Consider the following 16228-nt stretch of genomic DNA (forward strand, 5'->3'; position numbering starts at 1 on the left):
TTTATTTTTTTAATTATTATAGTGTTTGATTTTTGATGGAGTTGTATATATTAGTAATTAATTAATTTAAATATCTACGTGTCACCTAATTAATTATCTACGTGGCAATCGATTTTTTTAATTCAAAAATAAATTAGAAATCTTATTTTTCATTGGCCGAAACCATTAGTAATCCTATGTGGCAAGTTGTATATATTAGTAATTAATTAACTAAAATATCTATGTGGCACCTAATTAATTATATACGTGACAATCGTTTTTTTTTAAATTCAAAAATAAATTAGGAATCTTATTTTTAATTGGACGAAACCATTAGTACTCCTACGTGGCGCTCTAACAATTCAGCAAATATGCCTATTGGTTTAATGTTTGATTTTAAATTGAATTTTATTTATTTTATTTTAAATTAGTATTTGATTTTGGATAAATTTTATTTTAGATTTATTTTTTTAATTATTACAGTGTTTGATTTTTGATGGAGTTGTATATATTAGTAATTAATTAATTTAAATATCTACGTGTCACCTAATTAATTATCTACGTGGCAATCGATTTTTTTAATTCAAAAATAAATTAGAAATCTTATTTTTCATTGGCCGAAACCATTAGTAATCCTATGTGGTGCTCTAATAATTCAGCAAATATGCCTCCTTTATATATATATATATTAATTATACATGTTACAAAAAAGTATTAATATTCTAATTTGTTTTTTCTTTATATCGACTACATTATTTACATATTTTTATAGTAAAAATATTACATTGATCGATAGTAAAAATATTCTGATGACGCAAAACCTACGTGTCGCCTACATGTGACAATTAAACTTCGATACATAAGATTGCAACAATTAAATGTTGGCACAACTTGCAATATCATCACCCAAAAAATAATACTCCATCCTTATTTATTTAAGGGATACACTTGCCTTTTTCGGCCGTATTTATTTAAGAGATACACTTGACATATTTAGTAATTTATCAACTCCACTTTCTAATTAAATAATACATCTAATTTGCCTTATGACCCACCATCCTATTAAACAAATAATTTTAGAAACCCACCCCACCTTCCATCCACCCCAAAATGACATGGTCCTACTTGTTTACTTATTAAAATATCTACCAAAGCCCACTTGCTTTCTTATTTTGTTTCATTTAATTCTTCTTCTTAAAACCCGTGTCCGGCCAAGTCTATCCCTTAAATAAATACGGAGGGAGTATCTTGAAACAAATCCTTACAAGAAAATGTTTATGTACTTCGTAGTAGTTCGTACTATAGTGCATGCTACTCTGTCTCTCTGATCCTTTTTGTTCTCACCATTTGAAATCCGATAATTACTCCCAATTAAAGAAAATCTTTTAATACTTCGTATATTTTATGCATATGAAAAATATAGTCTCTGTGGGGTTATTGTTTCAATTATCTATACAAGGGTATACTCTATGAAATGAATTTTGTAATTTTCATAAACTATAATCATAACATAGTCTTGAATTAACTCGAATCCCTCAATCGTATCCGAAAGCATTATAAGATGAGCATGTTTATGCACGAGCGTATCTTTTTTGATATGATAATGGAAGTACTCAAACGCATACGGGTTGCAAGCATCTCCCATTATTATGAATGCATCATGTATGAAGTTATGAACATTTACATCGTGATCATATATTTTATTTTATTTCATTTTATTTCTCTTTTGTATTTTCTTATTTCATTATTTAATCGGTTCCTCCCCTCTAATTATTATTTCATTGATTTTCCTGAATCAAGAGGATCCATTTTGATTCTCATCTTAACCACTCTAAATGCTTCTTTGTTTATAAAAAAAAAAAAAAAAAAAAAAAAAAAATACAGCAAAACTAAATGCAACCATCCAGAATGATGCGTGCCTCATTAATTTCAGAATTGTAGCAAAAGAAAATTTAGGTGGTTAGTGCCTTAGTGGTTATTCAAATAAAAGTCCACAAAATTAAATTTGGGAGATTATTTTAATTCATACGGAGTACTTTGTACTTCGTACGTACTAGTGAATGCCTAAGGATTTTCATATAGGATAAATGAAGTCCATGAATATATTAACTTTTCTTTTGTCCTCTAACTTGTAGACTACTATAAAGTGTTTAGGCACACGATGAATATGTTACATTTATAAAACAAAGGTCATGTAGAATAGGCAAGTAGTTGCTAGATACGGAGTAAATGGAAAAAAATTATATTTTTTGTTTGAAATAATCTTTTTCAAAAATAGATGATTTTTTTTTTTGTAGTAAGTGTAACACGGTTGAAGCATATATAACCTTTTCAAACAATGAGTATCAAACGTTGATACTACGTAAGGCTAAGAAGTTATTCACTTTATTGGGTCTTACAACATAGACCCTCTTACTTCTTTACAGTTGCGGCTCAGATAGTAATTTTTCTTTTTTACAGACCAGACAATAATCATACGTACTAACTTACTACAGTCTACAGTTACGCGCACGTACCAAGTGCATAACTCTTCGATATAGGCCCATACCCACATCAGCCCACGCACATTTAAAATACTTTGACTTGTTCGCCTGCATTTATTTTCATGTATCAAGTATCAAGTATCAATTCCTTCTTCTTGTGCCCTTTTTTTTTGGTTCTAAGATTTACTCCTACTGACAATGTCTTAAATTAGTATTACTTCCGCATGGCTTTTGTTCAATTTGTATTGACTATTTTAGTTGTTTACACGTAAAAAGAAATAAAGTATGTAATATTGTTAGATTTGATTGTAACATATTTTCATTATACGTAGTATAATGTAACGACAAGTGAAAGTTATTTGATGAGATAATGAGATATGATCCGTACATACTCCGTAAATGACAAGACTGAAACACCGCTCAAGTAGAAACTTCGTAGCCTAAACGACGTAAACGGTAAGATATTGCAGGGACCAGAGATGCAGTCATGCAGCCCATATCAATTCACCGACGAAAACATTAAACTACCTTGACCCCCGTGGGCCCACATCATTTTTCCTTTTTATTTTGGAAAGATGAAAAGCTCCACGATACAATACAATGCCACGTTTGTACGAAAACATAGGAAAATTTTGCAAATTATTACGGAGTACTTACTTTGCTACATACTCTCTGTATTTATTTAAGGGATACAATTATTTTTTTCGGCCGTATTTATTTACGAGATACATTTGTCATTTTTAGTAACTTATCAACTCCACCATTTAATTAAATAATACATCTAATTTACCCTATGATCCACCATCCTATTAACAAATAATTTCATAAACTCACCCCACCTCCCACCCCGCCAAACTGACATGGTCCTCACTTCTTTACTTATTAAAATATCTATTTAACCCCACTTGCATTATTATTTTATTTCTTTCAATTGTTTTTCTTAATACCCGTGCACGACCAAGTGTATCTCTTAAATAAATACGGAGGGAGTACCTGTTAAAAGTTATCAATTACTATTTAGGTGTTTAGTTTTTTTTTAATGGTTAAACAGAGTCACTTCAACAGATTAAGACATCAAAATAAACATCATAACTTTGTGCTGATCTCGTCAGCTTCCACTCCGTGTGGAACAAAAATACAACCAATCAAGGCACAATTACTACTTGCAGATAGTGTTTCCAAAAAAGAAATGTCATTAGAGGTTGAAATTAGGCTGGTTTTGCAGGGGGTAATTATGCTAATTCCCCGATGTAACAGACTCAACTGGGTCTTGGCCTTCATCCTCTCCATTGGTCCACTTCCTTCAACTCCTCTCTTCTTCTTGATCTCAAACTTAGGCTTCTTTGGCTTCTTAGGATGTCCCTGCATTTTCCATAAAGGTTAGATAACCAAGTAGTGGTTATTTCCTCTTCATTTATGTTGTCAACTGCCACTTTGCAGTCTGAAAGATTAGCACGCTTGGCCACTGTTTTACACCGGCCCATGATATTGCAAGCAAGATGGCTTGAGTTTATGCAGCAGTAGGTGAGAAACTTAGGTGTTTAGTTATGGTTGTTAATTGTTACCTTAGCCCATATTTCGGTCAATTAGTCTTTAATCATATCATGCTGTTAATCATATTTTAATTATTTTAATTAATTTTAAAAAATTAATTTTTTTTAAAAAAAAGTTCATTAATTATATTTTTTTAATCATACATATTTCATATACAATTGTTAATTATACATTTTTTTAATTTTATTAGTTAATTAAATTATGATTAACGGTTGATTATGATATGATTAGTGAATTTATTAACCGGAATATGGGGTAAGTAGTAATTGACAACTTTTAACAAGATTACTATTGATTTGCAAAGTCAATAAAGACCTAGGTAGTACTCCGTAATTTGTAAATTTTTCGGAAAAATATCATCAAACTTAATACTAGTACCGTAGTACGACTATAAGTCAATAATACAGTATATACTACGTTATTTGAACTGGATTAATTTAAACTAAAATTGAAATAAATCGAAGTAAATTATAGTTAATTAAACTAAACAGGTCTATACACTTACTAACACTACAAGAAATTGTACTATTAACGACGGGAAATCCCGTCGCTAAAGGCCAATAATTGTTGATTAACGACGGGATTTTCCGTCGCGAACCTGTCATAAAAGGGGGACGTCGTTAATGGAAAATTCCGTCGTTAACCCGTCGTAAAACACATTGGCGACAGTTGTTCCCGTCTTTGTTGGGTTGTTATACCCGTCGCAAAATCCTTTTACGACGGGATATTTACCCGTCGTTATTAGGTTGTCATAAAAAATATAAATTTTTATAGTATATAAAATAATTAATCCTGTTATATTTTCTGAATCATTTTTTTGTTTAATTTACCAAATTTCTAACTAATTTATAAGAACTTCACGTTTTTTTTTTTTTTTTTTTTTATTATTATTATTATTATTATTATTATTATTATTGTGGGAAAACACCAAAACGTTACAAGCTTAACAAGCTACAAAGATCAAGTGAACTACAAGAAGTTGGAGGGAAGCCGAGATACAATCTGGGCCCCCACTCTTCTAGCTATTGCAAACTCGATCCTGCTGAAAATGTGGGCAGTTGCCCGTGCTCCAATGTCCTGAGCCCTGGAGTACGTCTAGACCCGTTTCAGCAAAGAAACAGCCCCTTTCTCAAAGGAAAGAAACCGTAACCCAAAGCCCTACAACGTGCCGCATACTTATCCTGCTTCCGCTGCGCTGCAACCGCCACAACCCGACCCGGAGCGAAGCCTGACAACCCAGATTGCGTCATAGGGGAAGACCCAGTCAAGTCAACACAGACATCTAGACCACCATTCCATGAATAAAGCAATATATCTGCAGGATGAAGAGCTCCATCACTCTCACTAGTCAGCCCAACATCAACCTCCTTGCGAGCAGAAATCCCCGACTGATAGCAAATATCCAAAAGGGTATCACGAACAACATTATGTAGATGTTTGATACCCACAATCCCAGCACAAGACACGGCATGATCCCATAAATGTCCCAATCGAAAACCCGAGAGCAAGCAGAACACGACGTCGAATCAGAGAACAACGGAATACCCAACCGATAGCAAAGAACTGAACGATAAGTCTTACCGTTCATAGTCTGGCCTAAACCCGAGATGGGGACTGCCCGCAACCAAGCTGAGGAGTGATCCCCCTGCTGTGATTTCCATAGGGCAACAAGACGTGAAGATAAGGAGTAGGCGGATTCCGCATCAGCAGTAACCTTCGTGAAATATATGTCTGCCAATTTTTTCATGAGTGTGGGGGCAGCGATCTCACTAGGGCTACTCATAAGGTTGGTCTCCACGGTCCTATTGAAAAGACCAAGAGCAACATCAAAGGCCGGTCTCGAACCATCAACACCTGAAAACCGAAGAAACGAATCATGCAAACCAGAAGACTGCAAACGGGATGCAAGAAAAGCATAATGCCGAACATCACCAGCTGAGTATAATAATAATAATAATAATAATTATTATTATTATTATTATTATTATTATTATTATGTTTATTTTATGTAAGAACTTCATGGTATAATTTGTACGGAATAAGAATTTTTGTATGGACTAACTTCACGGTATATTATATACTCGGTAATCAATTGAGTTCTTCTTAAATTCGTTTTATTGTGATGTATGATTTTAATTTTTTATAACTTTTATACAAGGAGCTAGTTATAGTCTTAAGATAACACAAACAGTGAAAGTAAAAATGAACAAACATTTTAAAATAGAGAAATCACATATACGTGGTCAAGTAGAGCAGAAGACGCATTGCATATCTTAGACGGAGAACAAAATAAGATAGGTTATTCAACTGTAAATGTAAGTCGCCAAAATAAGTATTCTCTCCGTCTCAAATTAGTTGTTACACTTTTCGTTTTTATCCGTTCCAGATTAGTTGTTACACTTTTAAATTAGGAATGACCTCACAATTATTATATTGTCTTTCTCTTTCCACTAATTTTTTTTCCCCATGCCCTCTCTCATTCAATTAAAATAATACTCCACTAACTTCTACGGAGTATCACATTTACTTTTTTAATAAAATAATAAATGATAACCAAACAACCACTTATCACTTAAACTTTGTGAAAAGGTGAGTGTAACAACTAATTCGGGACGGATGGGAGTAAGAAGTATATTTGACTAACGGTTAATATGATTCGCTATAATCCAATAGTACCAAAACAACTCTATCTTGAATCCGGATACACTTAAAATAAGCATTGTCCGAATAGATTATTTTACTCATTTGAAAACTGTTGCTCATAATTTAGTTATTCTGGGATAAGATGCTTTCGATTATTTTAAAAGAGTACGGTAACACACTAATGAACACAGTAGAAGTGTAGCGTAAACTGGAAGGAGGTTACCTAAAGATGTGAGAGCCACTCCGAGTTTAAAAGGGCTGTCTTGGGTTGTGTGGACAAGGAAGATTTTAGAGATACGTACATTTACTCTGATGCATTGCATGTCGACCAGCCTCTCCGGTGGCAACATCGATCTACCTTTAATAATATCAACAACCTAATTAGTAATTAGGATCTCACAACTTATGTTCCTCCATTGCATGTTTTGGTTGGCCCTCGATATGTCTAATATGTGTTCTACCACACTTTGTTTAAGAAGCCACAGTCGAAGATATATATTGTCGCGACGGACCAATTGCTTGTTGGTTCAGTTGTGATTGAGGCTAAACTTGGTAGGGAGAACCCGTGTTCGATCCCCCGCGACAACAACTGGAAGGGGACTAGAACCTATCACCCGAATTAGCCTTAAAGGTGAACAGGATGCTAACACCAAAAAAATATCGTCGCTACGGTATGTGCCGTTACAAAAATAAGTATAACATCCTTACCATTCCATTATCGACATTTATTACTTTTTAGTTAATAGTTTCTACTCCATATATGCATAAGCATAACCTATATTACCAAATTACAAATTACACAACATATTAACATACCGATTGTCGATGTTAGTCATGTTACCCATTCAACCCCACTTACCAACCTCTTTCATCACCACAAATAAAACGAAGATCCGACCCATGAGCATAAATAACACTGACCAACCTCACATCTGGCAAGGACCACATATTCAACACAGGCTCCAAAAAAAATCTAGCCAAGTAGGTGGGAACAGTTAGCCACTGCAAAAATCAGGAACAATTGCATTGAACATGAAAGCTAACAAAAATCAAATGCTATCATATCTCATCATTTAATGTAGTGCAGAAATCTAATTCACAGTAACTAACCTCAAAACTGTCCACAAGAGATCTCTAAAGTAGGTAAAACCCATTAACATCTACTGTATCTATTCATTTACATTTTTTTAGGTAATATTTCTGGAAACATTAGTCATTGGCTACCAAAACATTTTCCAAGGGACTGCTTTCCACTTTTCTGATGACCAGCTTATTCTGAGATGGCAGGTCTTTGGCTGACGACAGTGTATCCACATCAACAACGATAGAGTCGTCTTCTTTATAGTCTCCCCTTAGAACTCCCATCGCTATTTCGTTCTCAACCATCTGTTGTATCACTCGCTTTACAGGTCGGGCTCCATAGTTCGGGTCATAACCCAAAGTTCCTAGTAATTCCGCAGCTTCTTTTGTGTAGTGAAGATCAATCTTCTTCTGTTTCAACCTGTCTTTCACCCGATTCAGCTGCAAACAAAGATGAATTTTCAATTTGTTAGATTAAAGAAAATCTTCAAGATTATCTCACTCCTAACTAAGCATATTAAGGGACGTTATGAACAAAAATATACTGTAAATACAAATTTCATATCAATTAGTAGCTCAATCACATTTAAAGGACAGTTGTATGCAAGACCAGAAACAAAAAGTGGCTTGATACCTCCATTCCTATTCTTGTTTATACTCATATGGTCTTGTTTTCCACACAGACTTACTAATCATATTAAAGTTAGTTTTTAGTTTTTACCCAATGTAATGAACTGCGACTCAGACGCAATATTCATCAGTCAAGAGTACAGGACCAGGACTGACACTGCCGTAAAAAAGATCTGAGCCGAGCTTTTCTTTTCCTTAAAAAATCAAACAAAACAAAAAGGTACTAACTACTAATAAGCATCAATATTGCACGAACAAACCGACTATGCAGATGATAAACAATAATTTCTCTAAGATTGTTGTCTTTACCTGTAACTCAAGAATTCTGCTGATTTCTCTGGAATCAAGAGGCTGAAAAACGATGTATTCGTCGATCCTATTCATGAACTCTGGACGGAATGTCTGTCTAGCCAACTCTACAACCTGCCTTTTCATCAATTCGTAAACTGCATCCTTGCTATCTTGTGTATTTTTCAGAGTTTCCAGGATATAGTGGGACCCAATGTTAGATGTCATAATTACCACACAGTTAGTAAAACTGACAGTTCTTCCCTGAGCGTCAGTTATACGTCCATCATCCAATAGTTGCAATAAGATGTTGAAGACATCATGATGAGCTTTCTCGATTTCATCAAACAGGACAACAGAATAAGGTCTTTGTCGCACCACTTCAGTTAGCTGACCACCTTCCTCGTATCCTACATAACCAGGGGGTGCACCAACCAGCCTTGAAACTGCATGTTTTTCCATGTACTCACTCATATCTATGCGTACAAGAGCATTTTCTGTGTTAAAGAGGTAACCAGCCAAAGCTTTTGCAAGCTCAGTCTTCCCTACACCAGTAGGACCCATAAACATAAAGCTTGCTATTGGTCTATTCGGGTCAGACAACCCAGCCCTTGAACGACGAATTGCATCAGCCACAGACTTGACAGCCATGTCCTGTCCAATAACTCTTTTGTGAAGAACCTCTTCCAAATACACAAGCTTCTCTCTCTCGGATTGTTGAAGGTTTGACAAGGGTATGCCTGTCCACTTGCTAACAATTTCAGTAATATCTATATCAGTTACTTCTTCTCGAAGTAAGGATTTACCCGACTCCCGATATTCTGCCAGGTTCTTTTCAGCCTCTTGCAACTGCCGTTGAAGAGACATCAAAGTTCCGTATTTCAGCTCAGCAGCACGACTGAGGTCATACTCACGTTCAGCAGCTTCCATCTCCAGATTGACTCTGTCGATCTGAAGGGGAGTTTTCGTAATAAAAGAATAATATTAATTATAATCGCATCAGTATTTAATAACGGAAAAGACAAATGTAGGAACTTCTTAACTGTTAAAGTGTTAAATCCTAAATTACAAATAGAGAAGAAATACCTCTTCTTTGATTGACCGAATTCGATTCATAAGAACCTTCTCACTTTCCCATTGCTGGCTTAGCTCCTTTTGTTTCTCTTTCAAAGAGGTGAGATCACTTTCCAACTTGTTAAGTCTCTCTTTAGAAGCTCTATCTGTGTCATTTTTCAAGGATAGTTTCTCCATCTCTAGTTTTAGCACTGCTCTATCTATCTCATCCAACTCTGTAGGTTTAGAAGTGATCTCCATTTTCAATTTTGCAGCAGCTTCATCAACAAGATCAATAGCTGGATAGAACAAGCAAGACTTCTAATGAGATAAATAAAAGAAGGCAGAATTTTGTAAAGATTACATCAGAAAATGGTGAGCAGGGATAAACAACGCTAAGACAAACCTTTATCAGGTAAAAACCTTTCAGTGATGTAACGATCTGATAGTATAGCAGCCGCAACCAAAGCGCCGTCAGATATTTTAACACCATGATGCAATTCATACCTTTCTCGCAACCCACGAAGAATGGAAACCGTGTCCTCTACAGATGGTTGGCCACAAAACACTTGCTGAAATCTCCGTTCAAGCGCGGGGTCCTTTTCAATGTACTTTCTATATTCATTCAAAGTTGTTGCACCAATACACCGAAGTTCTCCCCGGCCAAGCATTGGCTTTAGTAAGTTACTAGCATCCATAGCACCACCAGTCGCCCCTGCAGTAAATTAATAAAAAATGAAGAGCTTGTGAATTTTGATTTCATCACTTCCAACCAATAATTATCAATTACACCCAACAACTTTGTTGCATTATATACTTTAAACTACAGTCTAAGCAGAGGGCATCCTCATGGAAACCTTAAAATTATCCTGAATCCATAGGCGAAACTGAAATCTGATTGATGCATTGTATGGGATGTCAAAGAGGAAAAATAGTAACAAAAACTAAGCCTAAAAACATATGTCACCAAGCAAGAAGCAGACCTGCTCCCACTACCGTATGGATTTCGTCTATGAACAGAATTATTTGCCCATTTGAAGCACTAACTTCCTTCAGTACAGCTTTCAGCCTTTCCTCAAAATCACCACGAAATTTAGCCCCCGCAAGCAGGGAACCCATGTCCAGCGAAATCAACTATAAAAAAGGAAACAATCCACAAAAAACCATTAGAGAATCGAGGACACCCAATATTCTTAAGTAACAAATTTAGAATAAAGCAGTAACACAAGCAAATCACTGCTTTGCTTTACACAAGCCAAAACGTTATATGGTGGTACTCTATCATTAAAGCAAGACCAACTAGAAATCGAGCATCAACTGCTATGAATCAATATTAGGGAGAGGGGATTTTACCGAGTATAAGTGTTATATATATAGAACACTAGAGAAAGAGAGAGGCGTATTGACTATTGATAAGTTATGTATTGAGCTTTTAAGAGTCCATTTGGGAGAGAATCAAGCCTCTCGAGAGCTTGAATATTGTTACATTTCGGTTTATTAATCAAATCATCTTCTTCTTGTTTAATTTCTGCCATATTAGTTGTTTAAGCTATGTTAATTCATAGCAAATCGATTCTAGGCCATCAGAATTTCTGGTTTTTGAATTTCCGGAAAAAAAAAAGAAAAAAAAAGCCCCTGATATTGATTCATAGTATCAACCCACAAAAGGCTTAAACTACTATCACTTCAGTGGGAGACACACCTTCCGATTCATCAATGGTTCAGGGACATCACCACGTATTATACGCTGTGCTAATCTGCAAAGGAAAGCGTGACGTGACTATGGCTCCAACATAATGGGGGAAAAGAACAATTGAATCTACAAAGCATGCCAAAATATAATAAAGCGAAGACACTACAACGGATATAAAATGTAACAAGAGAATCTAAACAAACCATATTACAACGAGGATCCAAACAGTAGAAGACCTTGAATGAAAAGTAAGGGGGGGGGGAAGCATAAATATTAAATAGGCTAAAGGCTCCGTTCTACTAGACTTATTTTGTCTGAAATATATTATGTCAAGTTGGGCATTCCCATATCTCATTTCCCTCATAAAAATTCCCAAATTTGGCAGGGCTATCTATCATTCATCGGATATATTGTTGCTTGATGACGTCCTAAGTGCAGATGATGCCAAAGTTACTCGAATTATATTATACAGTATCATCCATGGTCCTATTTTGAATCAGCAAACATGTGTTCTCTGTACGCATAATATTCAGGTTACCCAACTGTTTTTACAAGGATTCTATTATTAATTGTTATTTATCTTTCTCCTAAAATTATAAATAGCTAGTCTTGACATTCATGGGTTTTTGTAAGGTTGCTTTGTATGTTAAAGTTGGGTGCATCATAATTATGCTAATTGCAATTCTCATTTAGTAAAAGAAAGGGTATCAGATATATTACTCGTTTCTTGAATTTCAACATTGACTAATTTTGAGCAATGTTACTTTGAATCATCTCCAACTCCTTTTTCATTGCAAATGAGCTGGTATTCAATTCCTTGCCACTAAATCTTATTGGAGACAATAAAGAGAAATTACCATGATGGTCATATTGCCTTAACAGTCATGGTTTCAGAAGCGTTATTTGAATATTAGTTTAATCATAGTAATTCAAGACTTTTCTTCTGAACTTGTATTATCTGAACTTATTTTATCTGAAAAAAACTATTTTTTTTCTAAAACAAATGTGTTTGAGAATGTATGAAAAGAAACTGATTTTTTGTTTGAACTTATCTTATCTGAACTTATCGGAAATTAGAGCCTAAGCTTACCCTTCTGCTATTGCTGTTTTACCAACTCCAGGCTCACCAATGATAACAGGATTGTTTTTGGTTCTTCTAGATAAAATTTGGATGCACCGGCGGATTTCATCATCTCTTCCAATAACAGGATCAAGTTTACCTCGCCTTGCTGATTCAGTAAGATCACTTCCATACTTCTCAAGTGCTTCATATTTCCCTTCTGGATCTACATCCAGAGAATGAGAATCAATATGGCATAACCTTAAGCATGCACCATATATATAGAAAATAAAGAAGTGCTACAGATTTTTCGAGCAGAGAGGAAAATGTAAAATCCTAGAAAGCGAAGTCAGTAAAATGAAAAAAGAAGTACCTCTCATTTTTTATGAGATCATGCCTCCGTGAACAAAATTGAGGTACCACGTGAATAATTTAACACTATGTTCAAAGAAGCAAGGGAAGAGCACAGGATAACTGTACACATTTTACTTCTCAAAAGAGAGATGAGGGAGAAGTTTTCCAACCCCACATGGACTCTAATCACAAATTCACTTGTTGTAGCAGCAATTATGAAGCATGATTACTACGTAAAAAGGAATATTGACATATTTAGGAGCCGTATCCATCACTTACAACGTAAAAATGCTCATTGTATCAAGATACAAACTTAGATCACTGTCAAGTATTCTATCAACAAAGTGTCAGAGAAGAATCCACATTGTAGGAATATCTCAACTCCCGGTTAGATGAAAACTATCCCAACTTAATATTCTCCATTAAACAATCACAGGAAACATGTACCTTATACATACTATAATTTCAAAAGAGAAAAAAACCTTACTTTGATCTGTTACTTTTTGACTTCCACGAACAGCTTGAATGGAAGCCTTCAATTCCTTCTCGTCAAGGTTGAAATTTTGAAACAACTGCTTCCCAAACCTTGGGTCTGAATGAAATGCCAAGACCAAATGCTCTACTGACACAAAATCATCACCCATTTCTTTCTTATGTTTTCGAGCTCTGTCCAAGAGGGAACCAAGATGTGTGCCAAGAATAGGTCCACTAGTGTCACCTCCAACCTGCAGTATCAGAAGTTACTACCCATAAACAGTTCATTTTATATATGACATCAACTCATCAAGTACATGAAAACATGCCTTGGGCTGTTTGGATATGAAGTCGTCTATAGCTTGCAACACTGATGAATTGTCAAGCCCAGCTTTTGTAAAAATTCTACGAGCTAAACCATCCTTTTGTTCTAGAAGGGCTTTTATTAGATGTTCAGTCTCGACAATTTGTTGTTTGCTCAATCGCGCAGCTTCAACAGCCCCAACAACCCCCTCCCATGCCATCTCAGTATACTCTGGTTGATTAATCTGAAAAGGGTAAACATCAGGATGCAACAAGATGATAAAAATAATTAGTCATAGTATTTATAACGAGGGTGAAGCAAACATACAAACTACGAGTAAAAAGATGTGACTAATTATTAAGCAGAATTTCACGAGGGGAGAGTTAGGAAAAGGGAGGAAAGGGAATAGCAGAGATCTAAAGTCCAAACAACTAGTACATGGTTCAATGTACAGCATTGGAAAAAATGAATACTGAATCAAACTGATCAACAAAGGCAAGGGACCAAAATCAAAGTGAGGACAAGCAATCAGAAGACAATGTCTTCAAGATGAGCACTTATGCTACACCCATTCTTGCAATGCATACCTCCTAATCTCCAATGTTGAACTAAAATTATGACTAGGGCCTAGGGTTGATTCTCCCCTCCAAGGGTTACAACATTAATAAGCTAGTACCTTAAAAGTCTTTAAACCCAGAAGATTTATCCATAGCCACTTAAAAGAGTGGATAAAGAATGGCAAGAAAAACAAGACCAAAAAAATTTATCACTAGATCCTAGGGCTGATGCTCCCTGAAATACACATGTGAGATGATCATAAGAATCATTCATAGAAAACCATCTTTAGTGAAGTATACAAATATTGCAATATACAGTTCAACTGTCCTCTTAGACCCCCTAAAAGTACTTTGAGGTGTTTATATGTTTGTCAATTGCCTACACCCACCATTTAAGGGTGATCAGCTCACTGAAATTCTACTATTTATTTTTAAATACCCTCCTACTCACCTCAGATCAAGAGAACAACCAGCTTGTCCATCCAGTCCTAATAAAGCTTCTGAAGGGAATCACCTTGATCTTTTTTCAAGCTCCACAGAAATTTACTACTATAAACTTAACATTAGTACGCAATAAACACATTAATGAGTTGCAACACTGCCATCAGTTCATCACTATGAGCATCACACTTCATACATTGTACCAAATCGCCAAAAACAATTGCTAACCACCTCTATTTGCCTCAGTCGAACTTCCTAAAAATGGCAAATAGAACAACCAATAATGGTGTTCAAGGATAGTTCAAACAGAATTGAGAAAGAAGATGGAAGAAGAATTAGACTGCTTAACAGAGAGAGAGAAAAAGAGAGGAGGTTTGTATTATTTCTTGAATGAATATCAGAATCTGCATTCCAGATTATTTATACAACAATACAGCTTCAACATAATACAACAGAACAGGCTAAAAGAAAAAGCTGATGTGGCAAGTTTGTTATAGACTTATAACAGAATAACAAACTGTTATTTGGGGCCAACTAGCTAAAGTCAACAGAAACACTTAAGTTTGACTTCTTAATCTTAACATTTACTTGTACTCCTTAAGTCATACAGTATAAAGCTAGAGTGTATTCTTTTCACCAAAAGGCCCCCTGAAACTGAGCTTATTAAACCTAAAATGAATTAAATAGTCCTTTTTTAACTTAATTTAAGTTGTGAATCACTGAATTGAACTTATGAGCCCTTACCTGAACTTATTCAACCTACACTTTTTTACCCGGTGAAAGTAACACAACCTTAACAATGAACTAAGAACAATGGCCAAAATTTGAAGGTTAACCTGAAAAATTACATTGGAAAATTCAAATTTTCTAGTTTGATCAAAAATTAAACAGAAGGCGAACCAAACCATCATTGTATTATCATCAGGCGTAGCGAATTGTAGCAAATTGGCGCAAATTGGCGGTAAATGAACAAAAATCACACAAAAAAAGTACAGCCAATAAATTCAAGGGAGAATCAAATAAAAGGGAAATTGGACAACAGAAAAACAACCTGGCCAGAGCTTGAAGAAGGAGCAGCGGAAGCAGAGTAAAAGCGACGATCCAGAAAGGAATTGCAGGCGACGCCATTGATGGACTTCCTTAAAAATTCTCTCTCTAAAACCCCATTTGCGAAACCGCCTGAATTGCTGGGAACAGTTGTTGTGGGGGCAGAAAAAGAGTTGGAAGAAGAGAGAGAATGGGAAAGAGCGTAGGGAGAAGGGGCGGTTCTGGTAGCAGTTAGAGCGGCGTAAGCTGACCTTGTAATCAGCCGTTTGCTGGAGGTGGAGGTGATGGCTCTGGCAGCCATTGGAGACACAGAAAGGAGGAGAAAGAATGTGAGAAATTGGAGGAAGATCAGAGTTGAGTTTCGAAGATTAATGAATCTTGGAGAAGGGGAAAACCAAAGGAATGCAGTCGAACGTTGTAGAGAGAGATGAGCACAAGGTTGATGAATGATGTTGATGAACTACGGAGTGAGTTGTTGGAAGTTTCTAGTTTTATCCACAAATTCCGAATTTATCAAAGACATTAAGGGGGAACAAGTAAATCGCAATCTATACTACTCCCTCCGCAAAATGGATTATACTTGTACCC

The 16228-nt window shown here is 35.5% G+C and overlaps 1 protein-coding gene across 2 annotated transcripts; it reads right to left on the bottom strand.

The window, feature by feature from the left end:
• Positions 1–7699: 7699 nt before the first annotated feature.
• On the bottom strand, positions 7700–16161 carry LOC110803469 (chaperone protein ClpB3, mitochondrial). 2 transcript variants are annotated; one of them, XM_022008981.2, is made up of 10 exons: positions 15645–16161; positions 13621–13839; positions 13305–13542; positions 12494–12689; positions 11413–11467; positions 10694–10844; positions 10117–10425; positions 9744–10009; positions 8679–9608; positions 7700–8180 (listed from the first exon to the last, which is right to left on the bottom strand). In XM_022008981.2, the coding sequence occupies exons 1-10, from the start codon at positions 15939–15941 to the stop codon at positions 7869–7871; spliced, it is 2973 nt and encodes a 990-aa protein (XP_021864673.1). In that variant the 5' UTR covers positions 15942–16161; the 3' UTR covers positions 7700–7868. The 2 variants fall into 2 exon arrangements, with proteins under 2 accessions (XP_021864673.1, XP_056694513.1); XM_056838535.1 differs by lacking the exon at positions 15645–16161 and adding an exon at positions 14604–14953.
• Between the last annotated feature and the right edge of the window lie 67 nt (positions 16162–16228).

Source organism: Spinacia oleracea, chromosome 1 (genome assembly GCF_020520425.1).
Source record: "Spinacia oleracea cultivar Varoflay chromosome 1, BTI_SOV_V1, whole genome shotgun sequence".
NCBI classification, from domain to species: Eukaryota; Viridiplantae; Streptophyta; class Magnoliopsida; order Caryophyllales; family Amaranthaceae; genus Spinacia; species Spinacia oleracea.